The 20,229-nt window shown below is 34.2% G+C and overlaps 3 protein-coding genes across 3 annotated transcripts in view; all 3 read left to right on the top strand.

The window, feature by feature from the left end:
* The window catches only part of LOC149477884 (uncharacterized), a 48,106-nt gene extending 31,286 nt beyond the window's left edge, over window positions 1-16,820 (top strand). Inside the window, exon 15 of the transcript XR_016317476.1 lies at window positions 16,693-16,820. The gene's annotated coding sequence lies outside the window, so the exon portion shown is untranslated. The remainder of the gene's footprint in view (window positions 1-16,692) is intronic.
* On the top strand, window positions 534-15,086 carry Rsod (superoxide dismutase family protein Rsod). The gene is made up of 17 exons (XM_089709997.1): window positions 534-693; window positions 1,815-2,706; window positions 2,921-3,186; window positions 6,596-6,782; window positions 7,473-7,650; window positions 8,069-8,286; window positions 8,786-8,959; window positions 9,521-9,695; window positions 10,216-10,321; window positions 10,500-10,660; window positions 11,077-11,289; window positions 11,669-11,803; window positions 12,613-12,697; window positions 13,131-13,320; window positions 13,663-13,824; window positions 14,333-14,460; window positions 14,953-15,086. Exons 1-17 carry the CDS (start codon window positions 630-632, stop codon window positions 15,045-15,047), a joined length of 3,429 nt encoding a protein of 1,142 aa, XP_089566123.1. The 5' UTR covers window positions 534-629; the 3' UTR covers window positions 15,048-15,086.
* Window positions 15,717-19,559, top strand: VhaAC45RP (VhaAC45-related protein). The gene is made up of 7 exons (XM_089709786.1): window positions 15,717-16,059; window positions 16,276-16,381; window positions 17,472-17,627; window positions 18,016-18,188; window positions 18,629-18,838; window positions 19,123-19,199; window positions 19,413-19,559. Exons 1-7 carry the CDS (start codon window positions 15,745-15,747, stop codon window positions 19,543-19,545), a joined length of 1,170 nt encoding a protein of 389 aa, XP_089565912.1. The 5' UTR covers window positions 15,717-15,744; the 3' UTR covers window positions 19,546-19,559.
* The last annotated feature ends 670 nt before the right edge of the window (window positions 19,560-20,229 follow it).

Genomic DNA, 20,229 nt, shown 5'->3' with positions numbered 1-20,229 from the left:
CGAAATATACAAAGAAATGGAACGTATATCTTACCCATTGGTGACCTACAATTGGCCACCAACATAAACTATTTTTTTTTTTAATAGCAGCCAGCAGTGGAAAGGTAATTAATTTTTTATTTTATCTTTGCAATTCATAATCTTAAATCTCATAACTTAGAAATAGGTAGATACTGTATAAGACATTAACTCTAACTCCATGAAGTTTTAAACATAAAATAGTATTCTAGATTTTGTTCCAGTAATAAGGGAGGCCGTTCTTATAGGATTCCAGTAACTACTTGTATCTATAATATCTTTTTTGTTTTGATTTCAGTTTTAATGTTAAGACCTATCTATTATCTATCTAGTATCTTTGATTACCTTTCTCCGAACCTTAATCTCAGGTTAATGTTTACGCATTTCATGCGTTCCATTCAAACAAACATTACTATGCGTACTACGTTACTATACTTCTTAGGAGACTGTGACGTCACAGATATCTCTGTCTAACCATACACCCGTCTCACTCGTTAAGTTAACCAACTTGTAGAACCGCCTTTCACTTAAATATCATGCTCTCTGAATCAGTTGTCTAAAATGTTATACAGCAGTGTGTATATTGTGTAAAATGTGTAATAAAATTAACAATGTGTAACAAATATAGTCCTTTTATACCAAAGTTTTTGTGTGTATATTTAAGTTTATTGAACGGTAAGTTTTTTGTTTAAAAATTTTGGCGCGGGATTCGATTAGATAGATCTCTATACTTATATCCTTGTTGAATAGCATTGATTAAAAAATGAGTGTTCGTTTTCTTATACCTAATATAAAATCAGCTGGATTCTAAGGCTGGATTAGCTGGATACAATCAATTTCTATAAATTATTTATTGTTTAATACCTACTTGATACTTAAACTTATTTAAAGTTATAAAGCAATAGAAAACTGAAAAATGAAGGAGAAGGACTTAAGTGATAACGAGAAGATTTTGTAATTGTTTATTAGTTTTGAACTTTTGACACACTTGGTCCTATACATAAATAAACAAGGAATTAAAAAAATAAATAAAAAATAACACACACGCACACTTACGAATTTCATTTTACTTCCGATAGATTTAATTATTACCTAGTTAGCTGGATATAACATAATTAGCTATCATTATGATTGCGAGTTATAAGAGCAAATGATAGTGACCTAATTAACAACGTAAAATCAATCAACTGTTAGTAGTTACTTCATTTATGTAACATGCATTACGATACTTCTTATATTTGGGACAGTTCAAAACTTTTACTTATGCTCTACTAGATTTCCACCTGCGGCTTCGCCCGCATTTCAAAGGAAACCCATAGGTATATTTCCCGTTCCCGTGGGAGTTCCGCGATAAAACCTATCCTATGTGTTAATCCAAGTCACCCTCTACTATATGTGTGTGAAATTTCATTGAAAGCTGTTCATTAGTATTTGCGTGAAAGAGTATCAAACACACACACACATATCCTCACAAACTTTCGCATTTATAATATGTATTACTAGTAGGATACACAAATATTTAGGCGCGACTTTTATTTCATCTGGCATTATACAATGTAACCTTATTGTATAGCTAAACTACAAAGATATCTTATTCTTTGTCGGCATTGAAATAAAATTCGTTAAAGAACAAGGCAATCCGTGTAAAAGCGACAGCCAAGGCGACTAAAATTCAATTAGGCATTAGTAGCGTTTATGAAAATAAAATATAAAATAGGTAACAATAAAAAGTAAACACAGAAGGTAACGCCTACGTTGCATTTCCATTTATTGTAATTTAATTTATTTTGCTTCAGTTTTAGGAACAAATGCCTTCGTACTCCGAGCATACATTTCACAGCACGGTCTTCACGGAGAGATTGAGTTCTCCCAGAAAAACGAGAGTCTCATCAGTATTAGAACTAACCTAAAACCAACTCTACAATATCCAGACGGAGTGTGGAGATGGACCATACACGAATTTCCAGTAGATTATAGAGATATATCCAATGAAAGATGCTCAGAAACAAATTTAGGAAAGGAACTTATCGATCTAACAGAAGAACTTGGATATCTTGTGATACCTGGTAAAGATCATGCTGAATTTGAAAGTAAAAATTCCCTTATTGGTCCCAATGGGCTATGGGGAAAAAGTCTTGTATTAGAAACTGCGGAAAAAGACAGAGTAATATGTGCTTCAATATTTAGCACTGAAAATTTGTATGAACAACACGCGTTTGCAAAATTCACTGCACCCATAGCTGGAACGTTGCATTTTAGATGGATCTCTTCTAAAGATTATGATGACACTGATTCATATATCCACGCTGACTTGTATCATGCGAAAGCTATAAACGAAAAGGAGTACACTAAGCATAAATGGAAGTTATTTGTGACTGATATATTCGATGCAGACAAAGGTAATCATGAAGACAATTGTGATGTTTTACAAGCTGTTTTCGATCCCGAGAATAGTGGAGATGGAATGACTGTCGGTGACTTGGATAGCAGATTGGGGTTAATCAAAGTTTCATCTGATCCTAATGTGCAAAGGACAAAGAAGCTATATAAGGATGAAGTGTTGAATATTCTGAGAAGTGATATGGAAGTAACGAAACGGAGTTTGTATGTAGTGATATATGATAATCGACACACTGAGAGCTTTTTAGCGTGCGCTAAATTGAGGACTATGCTTCCTAAGAGTACTAAGTAAGTCAATTTAAAATTTATTTAGCTAACGATGTCATTTAGAATGCTTTAACTAGCGAGAAAGGACGTAATTCTTAATTTCTTAATATGTAATTACGATAAAGTAATTAGTGAAATCTGATTGCTAAAATTTTAACCGCTTAACTCTGTATATTTATTTAGCAAACCGTTCTATTGAATTTTGATAACTTTCTAAAATATTTACTATGTCCAGGGCAATAATAAACATGGACGGTATCAGAGGCGTTGTAGAGTTCACTCAAAGATCTCCATTCGATCCTACTTGGGCCAACTTCCAATTAGGAGCCTCAGATCAAGAATACGAATCTAACCTTCGTTTCGTCAGCTCCATAACACAATATAGTGTCAGGGAACTGCCTCCGAAGTTATATGAAGCCAAATATTGGGAAACTATGTGCAATACTACTGGAGGAGTTTATAACCCGAATAATGTGGATATGAAGAGTGTTCCACCTGCAGGTAATATTTTTCATATTACGTAATTTATAAGTTTGATGACTACATTCAGTTCGAGACTTTGCTCGTATGTTAATACAAAACCATAATGTGCTGCTACAAAAATGTCTGTCTTATTCTATTCATGATATATCAAGATTCATAATATTTTCAGATACGTTACATTATTCGGACCTAAAATGCAATATTTCGTTGAAAAATTCGTTAATTTACCGAAATATTTCGTTGTGATATTCTTCAAAAATTGTATTCTCGTTACTGTGATCACTTTTCTAGAAGTTCTATAATTAATCTACTATTAGCTTCTAAATGTAGGTAGGTATCATTACAATTACTACGGAGTACAATACATCTATTTACTAATAGTGAGATTTAATTGATTCACAGATACTTGTTTATCCTACATGACAGTTGTAAGAAGAACAATTACATTGTTTTTATCGTATAATACTAGTATAGGGTTTTACCAATAAAAGTATACGAACAATGAAAAGGTACCTAGTTTCAAAGGAAAAACTTTTAGATAAGTAAATTCACGTTATAGGTTCAAGATATCAGACGAAAAATTTAAATTGTATTTGGTACACGCCCTTTTTATAAATTTACATAGTTTTGCGGTTATTGGTCTACATATTTTGTCCTTGCACCTTTGTGCCTTTCGAATCTGTTTAAGATAAGTTTCGCACTTTGTTGATAATTATTTTTGTTGACCGATTGCATTTGTTCCCAACGAGTAACACCTCAAATGTCACACTGTTACTCGATGGGAATGTTTTTAAGAAAAAATTCCCAACCAGTCACACTGTTACTCGATGGGAACTTTTTATTACTAATTTCCCAACCAGTCACACTGTTACTCGATGGGAACTTCTTATTAGTAATTTCCCAACCAGTCACAATATTACAGTAGTTAATGAAAAGAAGAATTAAATCGGTTTTTACTTTAAAAACATTTATTCGTCATATTGCTGGTGATTCTCCTTTGAACGTTTTATTCTTAAATAATTAAATAAAATTACAATACCTAAATACATACATACATACATAGACTCACGCCTGTATCCCCGAAGGGGTAGGCAGAGGTGTAATATTACACCCACATCTCGCCATCTATATTTAAGTCCCACGTAATAAGGGGGGGGAGGTACCTAAATACAATCAGCTTTATATAATATATCAGAGTAAATCATCACATTTTACAACAATTATCAGTTCTAATTTCTAATGTTACATGCATATAGGTACAAACATAAGGCTGATTATATTTAGAAAATTCTTCTTTAAAGGTTCAAATTAATATTAGAAATAAGGACTGTTAATTATTGTAAAATGTGATGATTTACTCTGTTATATTATATAAGGCCGATTGTGTTTAGATATTGTTACTATGACTAAAACATTAAAATGAGAATTACTAGCAATATGACGAATGTTAACGTGTAACGTCCGTAATTAAGTAACTGTATTTACCAATGTTGTTATTTTGTTGATTTTAATAAAAATGTAAAAAACCGATTAAATTCTTATTTTCATTAAGTTCAACAGTGTGTTCCCATCGAGTAACAGTGTGACTGGTTGGGATTTTTTTCTGAAGAAATTCCCATCGAGTAACAGTGTGACTGGTAGTGTGACCGGTTGGGAATTTTTTCAGAAAAAAATCCCATCGAGTAACAGTGTGACATTTGAGGGTGTTACTCGTTGGGAACAAATGACCGATTGTATCGACAAGAAAAAATTGCAAAGGACATAGAAAAAATCTAGTCATTAGTAGCAAATTTTTGTCTTCTCTGAAATAATATATCACAACTAGAAATATTATTACATTTTTTTGAATTTGAAATAAGACCAATGCAGCTAAGTAACAAAAAAATATCGTGTGTGCCGAGCATAACTGTCAGAAGTAAAACTTTTTTGGCAAAATTAAAAAAATATAAATATAAAATTGTTGCTTTACTCCACTGTTTTGAAATTTTACTCTCAACGCGCTAAGGAAGTTTCGCTTCAAAAACAATACAAAAATAAAGTCTAAAGATTAACTTTCAATGAGGATAAAGTATAAACGATGCGCTAATGGACATGCGATTATGACATGACAGTTTCTTGTAGAATATTTTTCCTTATCCGGAAATCTATAATGGCATTTTAAATAGATCGTTATTCGTTATGCCTACTTTTATAAATTTTAACGTGACAATGTGTGTATGTTCCGTTTTCAGGGTGAATCACAAGAAATTAATAGGTTAAGAATATAGATAGATTAAATTTAGACCTTGGATATGGATATATAGACTATTTTTTTGTATCGAAAATAAAGCTTCTAGACTTCTAGAGGGTCATATAAAGATCGAGGGCCAAATAAATGATAACGCGACATTTAGGAAAGCCATGGGCAGAATAGTAGAAAATGTAATATCATAAAATTTATTACAGTAGGTATACAGCTCTGTTTCCTACAAACATCATCATACTGCATAGTATTTATTTCGATCGCTGTATCTCTAAAATCTTCCAGTAACCTAACAAAGTACAAACGGCTTCATTACTTCTATTTTACGCATTCTATGGTTCAGTACCTCAGTAGGCTAAATCCAGTAATTGTAATGGTAGATCTATTTACGTGAACGAGTAATGTCGGTCAGTATCTATTACTTGGTATTTTGCCAGCTGCTTACGTCACAACGGCGTTTGAGTTTCGGATGTTACGGCAGCGAGTATTGTTGGTATTCCGATGTTATTAATACCGTAGGTACTGTTTAGCGTTCTTATCTTTCTACAAGGATTTCAATGATTTGGATGTTTATAATATGTATAAATAATGATGTGATTGCCAAGCAATTGTGCTAAATAAATTGCGCGTGAAATTTAAATGAGCTTTAAAATTAATATAAATTGATACTGTTGGTAAACAGTTTTATCTTATGACAGGATGAGGATGATATAATATATTTGGGATCTTTGAACTCTTTATTTAGGTAGTTAAATAGACACAATTAGAGGTAATTAGATTAGGTGCATAAGACAGTCTGCGGACGCGGTTCTACCGAATACCCGCGGTCCCGTCAATAAAGCGGCACGGCGGAACACAGTGGAGTTTAGTCGGTAGGACCCTGCACTCAGCAGGGTGAGTCCGACATAACCCAGGGCTCTTCCCCCGAGTGCCCTGGGTATGCCTAAATGCATTCTCCACTATAAAAAAAAAAAAGGTGCATAAGACAGCATACATTACCATACCTACCACCTAAGTAATATATGTATTTTACATTTTAGCTGTGTTGATAATGGCTTCTTATTTTGTTTTAATAAAAGAAGAAGCCAATATACTAGGAAAACAAATCGGAGATATTAAATTTAGAATATTCTATCGTCAACATCAATAATAATTTATCTTGTACATATTTATTTATTTCCACAGGTTTAAGCACCCAAGACCACTACGCTATCGGTGATCTGCTAGGCAAATATAAAGACAGAACTGAGTACTTGAATCACAAATATCTACTTCCTGGTCTGGCGAATGAGCTTAGTGGTTCGTACTGGGATGTGTTCCTGCCTCTGAGTGGGAAGAATAGTGTGATGCATCGAGCCCTTGTGGTTACTAGGTTGGTATTTGTCTACTATATAAAAATAAGTCGGGTTTTCCTTCCTGACGCTATAACTCCAGCGCACGAACCGATTTCCACGGTTTTGCATTCGTTGGAAAGGTCTCGGGCTCCGTGAGGTTTATAGCAAAGAAAAGATGTCTCTGGTGGCGAAACGGAGTTCGCGCGGTTTTTTAGTGTGTTATAAGTATGATAGAATAGATTGGATTGTTTTGTTCTCCTTGGTGGTGGTTTACGCATAGTAGGAGTTCCTGGATTTAATTGTATGGGGAGCGAAAAGTAACTATTTTTACGGTTGTTGTATGTTGTGAGGAAAAATCGATCGAAACGGATGAATGCAACGGGTGCAGAGAAAGAATACAAAAAAGAAAATAATGTGAATTTAAGTGAGTGGATTGCTAACTGTAATTATTGAAACTAAAGTTCAAGCTTTAGCCTTTATGTCAAACAATTCGTACATTTACCTATCTATAGTACTTCCTTAATCTTTTCGTAAGTTGGGTTGATTATAATCATTTTAATTAAATTTTAAACTACGTGTAGATACGTTCTTACGTACGTAGATACTGCTTTCTGAATCGGTGGTAAATGTAAAAAATATGTAATGACGATTCAAAAGTTCTTCTAGAAGAAGTCTAATTGAATAAATAAATGTTTGAGTTTGAGTTTAAAAATATCTTCGAATTATAGACGACCACCAAAACGAGAGCTCTGCGCCACCATTCACTCGTATGAATATGGTACTGACTATCAGACACAGATGAGTTCAGCTCAAGTGGTGTTCCGGTATCCTATAGTTAGCAGGGTCATCTTCAGGCAGCCGCTTGAAATGCCATGGGAAGATACCACTGTTATTGTTGAGAGTATGGTAAGTGTTTTGTTGCCTTTTCGATTCATAGAGAATAATTTTCTTAAAGGTTTAGTTATGCCAACATGCCTTTCATGTATAATGTAACAGTTACATTATACATGAAAGGCATGTTGGCATTTATTAAAATTTGTTTCTACTAGTGCAGCTAATTGGCATTCAATATGTTGATTTTTATCAATGCATTGCATGCAATTAGTTGTTGATAAATCGTATTTTCTTCCTTTGAAAAAATATCGTCTCTTTACAAGCTTTACATCTTTCTATTTGGGGATTAAGCTTAACTATATTTTGTACGTCTTACGTCTCATATGTTGAAACTCCACTTAGATGACGTAAGCCCTAATACTTATTTATAATTTTATTCCAATTATTGTCGTGACGCAAAATCCTGCTAAATTCATTCTCTTATAACCAGATCCACGCTGACGGTGCAAATGTGAACAACACGCATGAACACCGTTGGGCGATCCACGAACACCCTCCTGGTAAGGATTACTACAACTGGACTGCAAGGTGCCTAAGCGCTGGTAAGATGTACGATCCTCATGGCGTGGATACGGACACCAGGCACCCGGAACAGTACTGTAAAGTGGGGATGGAAGGACTGTGCAGATTGGGAGACTTTACGACCAGGTAAATCCTACTAATATTATAAAAATGAGAAAGTTTGTATGTTTGTTGTCCTTCGCGTAAAACGGCTTAACCGATTTTCATGGTGACAAGCTAGAGCTTAAATAATAATCATTATTTGCATAAATGTTGTTCTTACAAGTTCATAATATAATAAGCTAATTCGTACAACTCATACGCCACTTATTGGTATCTGACATGCAAATATAAACACTTATATTCTAGCCAGTCTGGTAATTCTAGTTTCATAAAGTTAAGAGAGGTATAAACCAATATAGTTAACTATTTGTTTTAAGTTTGTAAATATTTTTTATACTATGTTTAATTACAATAATCTAATCAAATTTTGCTAGTTTAATAAAGATTCGTTTGAGCACACTAACCAGTGCAATCGTGATCAGATTCGAATAAAAACTGATAAATAAATACAAGCTATGTTCTTCCGTAATTTCTTTTATTAGTTGTGACTTCTGTAAGTATATAACAATCAATTTTATTTCAGGCATGGGTTACTGTCCGTAGCTGGTCGTAAACGAGACAGCGAAAGACTCACTAGAAGGCTATTCACTGATACTGTGGTAGGATTGGCGGGGAAGTTCTCCATTATGAGGAAGTCTTTAGTTATATATGATGACCATGGACCGGTGGCTAGAGGAGAAAGAATGGCGTGTGCTATGTTAGTATTTACTGTATGAGAACAAAAGTGGAACGAAAATTTCCTTAAAAAATTCTTCAGTAATATGTATGTGGCTTGGTTACTGCATAATTCTATCGGGAATATTTGTAACATCTTAAATCGCCATTAAAAAAAAAGAAGTACAGGCTTCTTCATGAATACGAAGTAAGCAAAAAAACTATTCCTGTAAGAAAATGATTCACTGGTCCAAAATGTTTTGTCTAGAAGTACAACAAGAAATGATCATATTTGAAGCTTCCAGTTTTTACAATAATTAACTCTTCTGTATAATTTTCATCATTTTTTATTAGCGGATCTGACTTTGCTGTCCTTCTGTCTGTCTGTTTTTATAACAAACTAGCAAACCGGGCGAACTCCGTTTCGCCACCAGAGACACCTTTTCTTTGCTATAAACCTCACGGAGCCCGAGACCTTTCCAACGAATGCAAAACCGTGGAAATCGGTTCGTGCGTTCTGGAGTTATAGCGTCAGGAAGGAAAACCCGACTTATTTTTATATACTTAGTACTGATTATAACAATTAAATTATATTTCCATCTAGGGTGAACGGTCTCCACCGCCGCAAAGCTGTGATCCGTGACTGGTTCGGTAATGGAAACACAATCTCACTCACTGGGAAGTTCGAATTAACCCAGCAGTCGGAATACGATATTACCAATGTTCAGCTCTCGTTGGAAAACCTGCCTGATGACGTCAATAATTATAAGATACATCTTGTAAGTATGGGCAAGTGTTGTTTGACTTTGAAGGTTCAATGGCGTCCATTAATTAAATATCTGACGACGTATCGTTTGAGAAGATAACGCAGTTTAATAAAGAGACTAGGCTATTATGATACTGCTGATTCACAACATCTAATATCTAATATAATATATTATAAAGGCGAAAGTTTGTAAGGATGTATGGATGTATGGATGTTTGTTACTCTTTCACGTAAAAACTACTGAACCGATTACAATGAAATTTAGCACACATATAGAGGGTAACTTGGATTAACACATAGGATAGTTTTTATCCCGGAAATCCCACGGGAACGGGAACTATGCGGGATTTCCTTTGCAAACGCGGGCGAAGCCGCGGGCGGAAATCTAGTAAATTATACATCGTATTAAACTACCAGGCCTGATGATTTCATTACAACAATGCAATGATATCCTATCCTACCCTATTGATATAATTATCTTATCACATGAAAGAAAATGAATAAAATTGTGAAAATACATTTGTTTTTTTCAGACTCCAATCGAAAAAGAGCTTGAATTTCCTTGTGAGAAGACAACTATTTACGATACTTATAATCCCTTCAATGTTGATAAATCGCTGAGTCCGCCTCCTACTAAAGGTAATGTTTTTATAAAAACTTTAATAGACAGTAAGTAGACAGAAAATGGACGTAAATGTAAAAAAATGTAAACGTAAACGTATCGATCGTTTAATATAAAATTGTTTACACCACGAGTTTAATTTCAAATATCCAATTTAAAATATCTCTCTAGTTTATTATATGTTTTTATTTCTAGGTACCGCTGATCAATACGAGTTAGGTGATTTAGGTACTAAATATGGTTTGATGGAAGATGTAAACAAATTCACGGCTGTTTACAATGAAACCCAGTTATCCTTGTATGGAGCTTACAGTATTTTGGGACGCTCTGTTGCTATTCACAAAACCGTTAGTCACGTAAGTGAATAAAGATATTGTATTTAAGTAGAAGTTGTATTATAAATGTACTTTTTCTTACATTCGTATATAATAAGATCCTCGTTAGATGAAAGAAGAATTGGTTCATTTCAAACAAATACATTTTAAATACAGATTACATTTGGATACCTCATGGATGTCAATAGGTACTTAATTTAATTTGAACTCAACATAAATATGTTTGTTGTTCCGTATTGCAGAACGCGATGTTGAAGTCAGTTTTCTGTGTAATTTTCTTAGCTAATGAGTCAGTCTTTGTGTTTTATTTACGAACACGTTGTTTGTTCCAAAAAAGAAGATTTTATTCTAAGCTTTTTCTTCGTCCATATTTATACCTGACAATGTTTCAATTATAATTTTATACATCGAGATATATGATGTTTTATATCGTTTAGACCCGCGACCGCCGCTGGGCTTGCTCTTCCATAGAACGCGGCTACAGTCCTTCAGAAGCGCGTGAAATTCGAGCTATCGCATCGTTCCATCACCCGGGCGGATTCGCACATGGATACATCCGACTAACACAGTTGATACATAATGATGGCAGTACTAGTGACACTACTGTGGAGGTGAAGCTGCGACATCCTGGACTGTATGACCGGAATTTGGTGAGTTAATTATATGTATATCTATTAAAAAAAAAATACCATAGCGTCCTTCAACCCGGGCAGGTTCACGCACGGGTAAACGCCTCTTGGATGAAGTTTATCTTGATTTTAAAGCAAAGTTTGAAAAATACGCTACCAATTGGGGAGGTCCGTACATAGAAGGAATAGAAATGCGTAAGAACGTCGCAAATGTAAAAAAAGACTCTAAATATCATATCCATCTCCACTTTTGAACAATGATACTTTAATAGCTGTAAATTGTAATTAAAACGGCGCAAGCAAGAAACTAAACAACAAATCAACGTGATACGGTGAAACTATATCACTACAAAAAATCTATCACTATTCTCAATCTGGACAGTTTTCTTTACGTTTTTAGACGCACCACCATCGCTGGGAGATATTCGTGAACCCAGTAGGTGTGGACGCAGCCGTGAAGGTGACCAACACGCGCTGTGTGGCCGGCGGGTATCGGTGGAACCCGTATTTTACGCAGCTTGCTGATCCGCTAAATGTAAGTACAATTATAGTTATTACTATTTTATTCAAATTCAAATTCAAATTAATTTATTTGCTAAAAAACATGGTATACATAGATGTTAACAATTGAGTTCCAGCATGTTCAGCCGTTATTAACAGCATGCAAATTATGTCACTTAATTATAAATCAAAATTTCATTTATTATTTTCATTATCATTACATTTCACATTCTACAATTATTATTAACAAAGTCAATCAATCAAAGTCAAAATTTATATTTGAAGTATTCTGCCATTGTGTAAAAGGAACGCTCTGCGAGGGATTTAACTAGTTGCCATTTTAATTTATTAAGTGGCAGTGATCTTAACTCCTTCGGAAGATGGTTAAAAATTTTGTTAGCCATTGCATAGCTATTGCTGTTAAGGAGCGCAGTTCTACACAAAGGCATGCGCAAACGCGTCGGGTCTCTTGTAATGAAAAGCGAGCTAATTTATTTAATGTTATATACGATTAACTAGTTTTCCTCCAGCATCGTATGCTTAAGAAAAACCCGTCTAGTTCCCGTGGGACTTCCGGGATAAAAGCAGTCTTTTTACTGCAAATTTTTTTATCCAAATCGGTAAATTTGAGGCATGAAGAAGAGAATAGACAGGATGACATTAACTTTCACAGTTATAATAGAATATTATTTGGGAAGGTTAGAATTTTCGATTTTGAAATTCGGTTCCGTTTTCTTTGCTACATAAAGTAAGTTTCTTATAGAAATGATTGGTATTTTTCTTAATTAATATTTATTTAAATTAATAATACGTATACGTTTTCATTTTAGTGTTTATTTTCAGCACGATTTATATAGTCAAGAGTGTGGCGCAGACAATCCACTGCGATGCGATGTTGGGGACTTGACCGCGAGACTTGGGACTATCAGTAAGTAATGTTAATGTTATATCACCGTTTTTTTCCTGTTAATATTCAGTTTAAACTGAAACTCAAACATTTATTCATTCAATCTACTTCTAAATACACTTAAATCATTATAACATAGTTTTACCATTTACCCCTGATTCGGAAAGAAGTTTCTGCGGAGAAGAAACGGCAAAATGCTCTTTTTAAATAATCTCAATATTACATTATAATTTTACACAATATGGACATACAACATCATAATAATGATGCCAAAGAACTGTCCTGTGGTTATTACGCGACAACTTTCTATACATTTTCATTTACTTTTTAGTGTTATTCAACCTCATCCAAACCTATCGAACTTGAGTACTGCGGTAGTGATATTTGGAGTTAGATTTCATCAACTTTTTTGTTATTTTCACATTCGTATGTTACAAGTTATATTAATATTTAGGTATTGGCGGTGACCGACAAATGTTCGTGGACAGTAACTTTCCCCTAGAAGGCACAGTATCAGCGATGGGCAGATCTATCGTCATACTCGGTCCAGAGAGAAGTAGCGAGAAATTTGCGTGTGCTAACATACAGCCAGACAAGGATATCATCAAATATGTGAATATTATGAAGCCGCCCAGATTTGTTCTGTAAGTAACTGTTTTGCAACTCTGTATTGGTAGTGCTGTGCTGATAGAACAGCAGTTATTTACTCAAAATAGTTTAGTTTTTTTTTTTAACTCAGAGGAGATATTATATCGTGAAAGGAATATCCGATTATGAAAAAAACAACAATTAAATGTTTAAAAATATTTAAATCAGTTTCCTGTCTACTTCTCTTCTAACTTATCTGTCCTTCAACAAAGTCGAAATAAATAACTTGTAAACCGTAACAGCGTAGATCACAGAGCAAGTAATATAGGCGTAGATTGTTCATTAGTAACAGTCCAGTCCTCTGACTTGTTTCTAATTAATTATAACTTTACCACCAGGGGACAGTTCCTACAAGAGGTCCGAAGAGTAATGGGTGTGCCTGAGTGGATGGTTGGCGTCGACTCGCGCAAGACGAGGATCCTACATGGCGGCGCGTGTATACAGATATTACTGCACTTCCAGGGGCCTGACGCTAATAGATTGGAACTGGATTTTACCAGGTAAAGTGGTATAGATTAAAAAAATGTTGTGTGGTTTTATGAAACCACGGTAAAAGTGAAACTGTTCGAACGGTTCCGAACACTGCTTTATACCTACTCGGCAGCCGACCGTCACGCGACATGCCCTACACAAACCAAAAAGTTTGAGACGATGTAATAAAAGTTTCACTTTAAAAAATCACTAAGTCGATGTCAAAGTTGTTATGATTTAGATTCGATTCATTAACGATACTGGGAAAGTAAGTACCCTGGTAGAAATTTTATTATATTCGTTGTTCGTTTAATTCGAGTGTTCGATTAGAATTGATTCGACGCGAAAGTATTTTTAACTGTTGAGCCTTTTCACATAAAAATTACAGGCTATAGGAGTATCAAAAACAGATAATGCAAATTTTCAAAGTATCTAAAGTTTGAGCTGAACCTAGTTTTAATATGAAAGTTCAACTTTTTCCAGGAATATGTTTTAATCATATAAAAGTATTAATTAAAATAATTTTTACAAACGCAGGTTGTTAGCGTCCGGTCGATTGGACTCTCCCAGTATATTCATACCGGGCTTTATAGACACCAAGAGAAAGAGAACCGTCTCCTACCGACAGTGTGGCGTCACGGATCCTAATGAAAAACAGAAGCAGAGTAAGTATTGTTTGACTATTTATGATTGTAAAATTATAGTATTATTGTCGGTCGTTTAAAAATAAAGCAATGGTTAAAGTTTACGATGAATAAGAAAGTTGAGTTTGTTACTTCTTGGTATCTTCAGGAAAAATACTATTCTTAAAAAAAATGTTTTAAATTTTGAGTTTGATGCGTGCATAATGCATTGCTATTTGAATAAACCATTCATTTTATCACTAGTAAATGTTAAATTAACTTATGTAAATTAAAAATATGTGATCTTTTATATAATAAAAATTAATTGCTTAGTGTGTTGGTATGCGCAAAACTCGAGAACAAACAAAGAACGGCCAAACAGATTTCGTTAATTCTTTATTTATTATATTCCTTGAAGTACGAGTATAGTTCTTATGGAGCGAAAACGTAGACAATAGACATGTACCACGGGCGAAGCCGGGGCGGACCGCTAGTTAGTTTGGTATATTTTTAACATTCGATATTTTGTTACAGAAAAGTCATTCTTCTTCACGAAATCATCATCATCATCCCCTGTGAGAAGTATTATTACAACATTCCTCATGATCTCGGTCTGGTTATTGTTATAGTTATTTTAAGATATTTATGTAAATAAACTATGATTTTATTGTGTGTGTTTTATTTTAAACTTGACTTCCGAAATCAAACTAATAGGTCTACCTGACTTTTTATAGAGTATAAAGGGACATTTCATTTTTCGTTTTTGTGGACGCCATTAAAATAAATTACTTTATACCTACTAATTACTAAATTAAATAATCATTTAAGAGAATTATTTTCTATCAACGAGGTGTAATAATGAGTGTAATAAAATATTCTTCACATAGGTCTAACATTGAGTACTGAGATATCTATCAGAATGATTTTGGAATATTTCATATGCAGAGTTTAGATAGGTAGGTACATATCTATTACTTAAGCGTTATTGTGATAATTATATAGATATTCATATTTATACGTATAAGAGTATTATATTTTTAAGCAAGGATCATCTCTTATTGAAGTATTAATTTATATTATTAGATTTACATTTTACCACCCCTTTCGCAATAGCACCACTAAATCTATATTCATAATCCACTACTTATATTATAATGGCACAAAAATAAGAAAAACCTACGTTATTGATTTTTTAAACTGTGTTAATTATCAAAAGTATACTCAAGTTCGCAAAAGCTCTTCGAAGCCTAACCTCTACAAAACGCATGCGCGAAATTTAGTCAATATCCACCCTTCGAACCCATTCAGTCGGCACAAACATTAAAAATGTTGTCCCAAATCTTACTATTTCTATCCTTAAGCTATGTTTGTAGCGCGAATTTGGAAGGACCTTTCCTTTTCTTTGGCCCGAAGTCTTTAGAAAAGTTTAAGAGACCCGCATTGAAATTCCTGGATCAAGATGAGTTGATGAAGATATACAGTGAGCAAGCGGCAATAGTGGTCTTCAATAACCAGGATTCCTCGACCCTCTCTAGTGGTAACTTCCCAAGACTTCGGAAGATGCTGGAAGGTCAGACTGTGCTGGTTTTACCTCAAGACTTTTTGGATGTGCACCCTGATTATATAAGTAATGAAACGCAGGTAGGTCAAAGGTTTATACTATGTAGTTATAGCACTGATTAATACGTAAATTGTAGGCCTTAAGTTGTAGGCCCTTAACGTAAAAAGAGTGGCTCGAATCAAATTACTTATATCTGTTTAAAAAGAACCATTTAACCAACCAAAAGCCTGTTTTGTATAAATTAATAATAATTGTATTAAATACACAAATATTATCATTAAAAATAAATATTCTAGGTGCTTACTTTGCAAGGACCTTGGTCGGAAAGAGATGCCCAAATGACAGAAACTTTTGACAGATTACAAGATATCTACGGCGAAGGACGGGTTTTGGGTGTGCTAGGTAAAACAATCAATTAAATCTTATATATAAAATTCTCGTGTCCCAATGTTAGTCTGCATACTCCTCCGAAACGGGTGGACCGATTCTCATGAAATTTTCTGTGCATATCGGGTAAGTCTGAGAATCGGCCAACATCTATTTTTCATATGTACCACGGGCGAAGCCGGGGCGGACCGCTAGTATAATGTAAATTTCAATACCAGCAATAGATGCGCAATTTTTATAAATTTTCAAATTTGTAATAATTTAGCGCCTAGCAAAAATTTAATAGCAATGGTGACTGCAATGATTTTCGTTTCTGATAAATCTAGTTTTGTTTAGAGCGAGCGCGCACGAGCAACTTTGTCTCCGCAACTATTTTGTCTCTCCCATCAGTTTGTATGGGGAGTTGCGTCGCTACGTGCGCGCACTTTCATACTAGCCCATGGGTGAAGAGACAAAATAGTTGCGGAGACAAAATAGTTGCGGAGACAAAGTTGCTCGTGCGCGCTAGCTCTTAGAGCTAGCGCGCACGAGCAACTTTGTCTCCGCAACTATTTTGTCTCTCCTACCAATTTGTATGGGGAGTTGCGTCGCTACGTGCGCGCACTTTCATACTAGCCCATAGGTGGGAGAGACAAAATAGTTGCGGAGACAAAGTTGCTCGTGCGCGCACTGTCTAAGAGCTAGCGCGCACGAGCAACTTTGTCTCCGCAACTATTTTGTCTCTCCCATCAATTGTATGGGGAGTTGCGTCGCTACGTGCGCGCACTTTCATACTAGCCCATGGGTGGAGAGACAAAATAGTTGCGGAGACATAATAGTTGCGGAGACAAAGTTGCTCGTGCGCGCTAGCTCTTAGAGTTTTCAATAATATTTTACAATTCAAATAATGAACATAAAATTGCGGTCTCGACTCAAACATGAATCAAAACAAAATTATGTTACTACAGTGACTTTTTTGTATTGAATATTTAACCTGACAATTATAACTGAATTTCCACACTTTTCCACATTTATTAACAAATACTTAAAAAAAAACCGTAAGCTGTACACTTAATTATAATTCGAAAATCCTTCGTTATGATTATTTTTTATTTTAATACTACAGGTAATTCCGTATCTCAGTCTCAACCAGTAGACTACGACAGCGAATGGTCCAGAGTTCGACGTCAGGCTGAAGATGCTTCTACTACAGTTACAGCTACTACTGAAGACGAAAAACCTGCTAAAAATCTACCCAAATATGCACTGTATAATGCTACTGGTAAATACTAAATAAATGTTGATATGTCAGTTAGTTTTAATACCTATATTTAAAACATATGTCTTCACATTAAAACGACAATAATGCTTTCAAACACCTTTTATACCTTATTACGTTCTCAGATCTTTTCGTATACGACCCTACTTACTACTTTTGTTAGTACATAATTATAAATCTATCTTTCTATTTCTATTTACTTTCCAACATTGTAAGGCTATCTAAAGTAAACGATTATATAATATAACAATTAAACGTCACAATCTTTAAAAGCCCGTCAACAAATGAATAATATGAAAAAGCAACAATTTGGCGATGTATCCGTTCTTTTAAAGTGAACTTTATTTTTTCCACATTCTAAGTACTTTTATAATATTTTTCTCAAATCTAGGACCACCTGGAAAAGCTGCTCTACTCTACTCTACTGGCTGGCCAGAACTCCGCTGGGAAGATGGTACCACTACTGTCCTGGATACACCAGTTGGAGAACCCACTGTGAAACCCACCAGGTTGTATACCATACTGGTGGTGCGATTTGCTGATGGTGACAATACGAGGGATAAAGTAAGACGATCACGCGTTTCTTTTTAGAACATAGACAAGAAAATACACAAAAACAAAATGATATGGGAACGTGGAAAAGCAAAATGTTCTAATAGTTGAGGAATTTAATTTTATTTGGCAACAAATATGATGTTTTCTTCCGCTTATTCTCGATTCGATTGCCAGAAAATAGTCTATTTTAAGGATATCTACACCAGAGTTGAAATATCTATCAACCAATTTGTATAATTATTTGTAATGGTTCATATTTTTTATTTCTATATTTTAATTAACTTCTGCGTGAGATAATAATTGTATTTTATTTAATAATAATTTGTAGGGACGGTTATTAATTCGCGTATAGCGGTGTATTTTATTATTTGAACGTAATCCTAATCAACATTACAAATTCTTTACCACATTTCTAATACGTCCATATTGACAAGTTCCAAATGTTCTAGATCACTCTAGAATTCAGTTTCAAGCAATCTGGAGGTTGGTGGACCGCAGTAGGTGTGGAAGTAAAGCGAGGACTTGCCACCATTGGTCTGAATTTGCAAGCCCCTGCGCCACCTGACGCACCATCTGCTGTACTAGGCAAAGCATACCACTGTTCCTTGCCTTTGGTCTATTCTTCAGAAGAAGCGTCTTTGACTTTCCCTAATATACAGGTAAAGGTTTTTTTCTTTTTTTTATTCTTATTGGCATTGTAATAAAATTTATGAGACAATAGTAGTTATTTTCTGTAATCAACAAATAATTGACAATTGTTCGTATTATAAGTACACCCTTCAATTACCATAAATTATTTCGTCTTTAAAACACGTCGCAGAAGTATTTAAACACATTGCATTTTTTATTTTTAAAAAGCGTTTACTATAAATTGTTTATAAAACATTACAAATAAAGCAATTGCGGATCACAGTAAAAAGAACTTTGTCTTGATAATTTACAGATGCAACCATTTATGGAGAGTACGGAGAAATTTTCGGATGCTTTTGACTGCATTGGATTTACATCTGTTCCTATATGGTGAGAATTTCTTTAAGATATTTAAGCGATTCCAAATTTTGCAGCGAAGTAAGAATTGGTTATGTAAAAAAATAAAATTTTATCGCGTTTCTTTGTGAAAAAATCGTTGGCCTAATACTTTTCAATTTTATTCTATAAACCTAATCAGTAAATTATGACTGTAGCTTATATTATAATATATATTGCTCTCTTATATTACATGCTTGATTCCAGGTCTGGCTTGATGGTGTCGTTCATCATGCTTCTGGGTTTGTCTATCTCCATCACAATGATTATGGATATCAAGACAATGGACAAATTTGAAACGACCAGAAGCAAACAGCTAACGATCACAGTTTCTGAATAAATATATAATTCTAATTAATTTTATTTATAGACCAAAAAGTATAAATGTTGTTATTCGCTGTTTTGTATCTTCTTAAGCTTCTACTGTATAAATATGTAAATAATCAAATGAAAGAGTTTATTGTTATAGTTTTCAATTGTTATTTATAACTAGCTGACCCGTACCTACTTTGCTGGGATTAAACCAATATTTCTCTACGGGTTAAGGAAATTTTAGCGGTGCTGAAATCAAAATTTCGATTGAAGGTTGTTTCTTCTCTATACTTAATCGAATAGCAACGGGATTTTAGCGAGAGCAGGACGTCAATAATTGACTACGTTGTATTTGTATTCTCTTTGTTGACTACAACACTACAACGAAAGCCAGGGAGGTTCAATAAATTATTTTTGTTCAAGTAAACACGGAATTGTTTATCAAACTGTTTTTCAAGATTTTCGAAAGGAACGTTAAATGGAAATTACTTTAAATGTTTTTTTATTAATTTTGGAAATCTATTCGCAAAGATGGAGCCAAAACGTTTCTAGTATTATAATGAAGTAATTCTTAAACTATCAAATACAGAGATAGACGCGGAATCCTAATATATTTTTTCAGTATCCAGGCTTCAGGAATATGCGAAGTATCACAAGTTAAATGCAATATACATGCACTGTATCAATACAAAATTTCATATAAATAAAATTA

The sequence above is a fragment of the Colias philodice genome, chromosome 23 (assembly GCF_061535455.1).
Source record: "Colias philodice isolate Cphi_HAF_F1 chromosome 23, ilColPhil1 Martin Lab GWU primary, whole genome shotgun sequence".
NCBI classification, from domain to species: domain Eukaryota; kingdom Metazoa; phylum Arthropoda; class Insecta; order Lepidoptera; family Pieridae; genus Colias; species Colias philodice.
The sequence above is the reverse complement of the archived record's forward strand: the minus strand, read 5'-3'. Positions and strand labels throughout refer to the sequence as shown.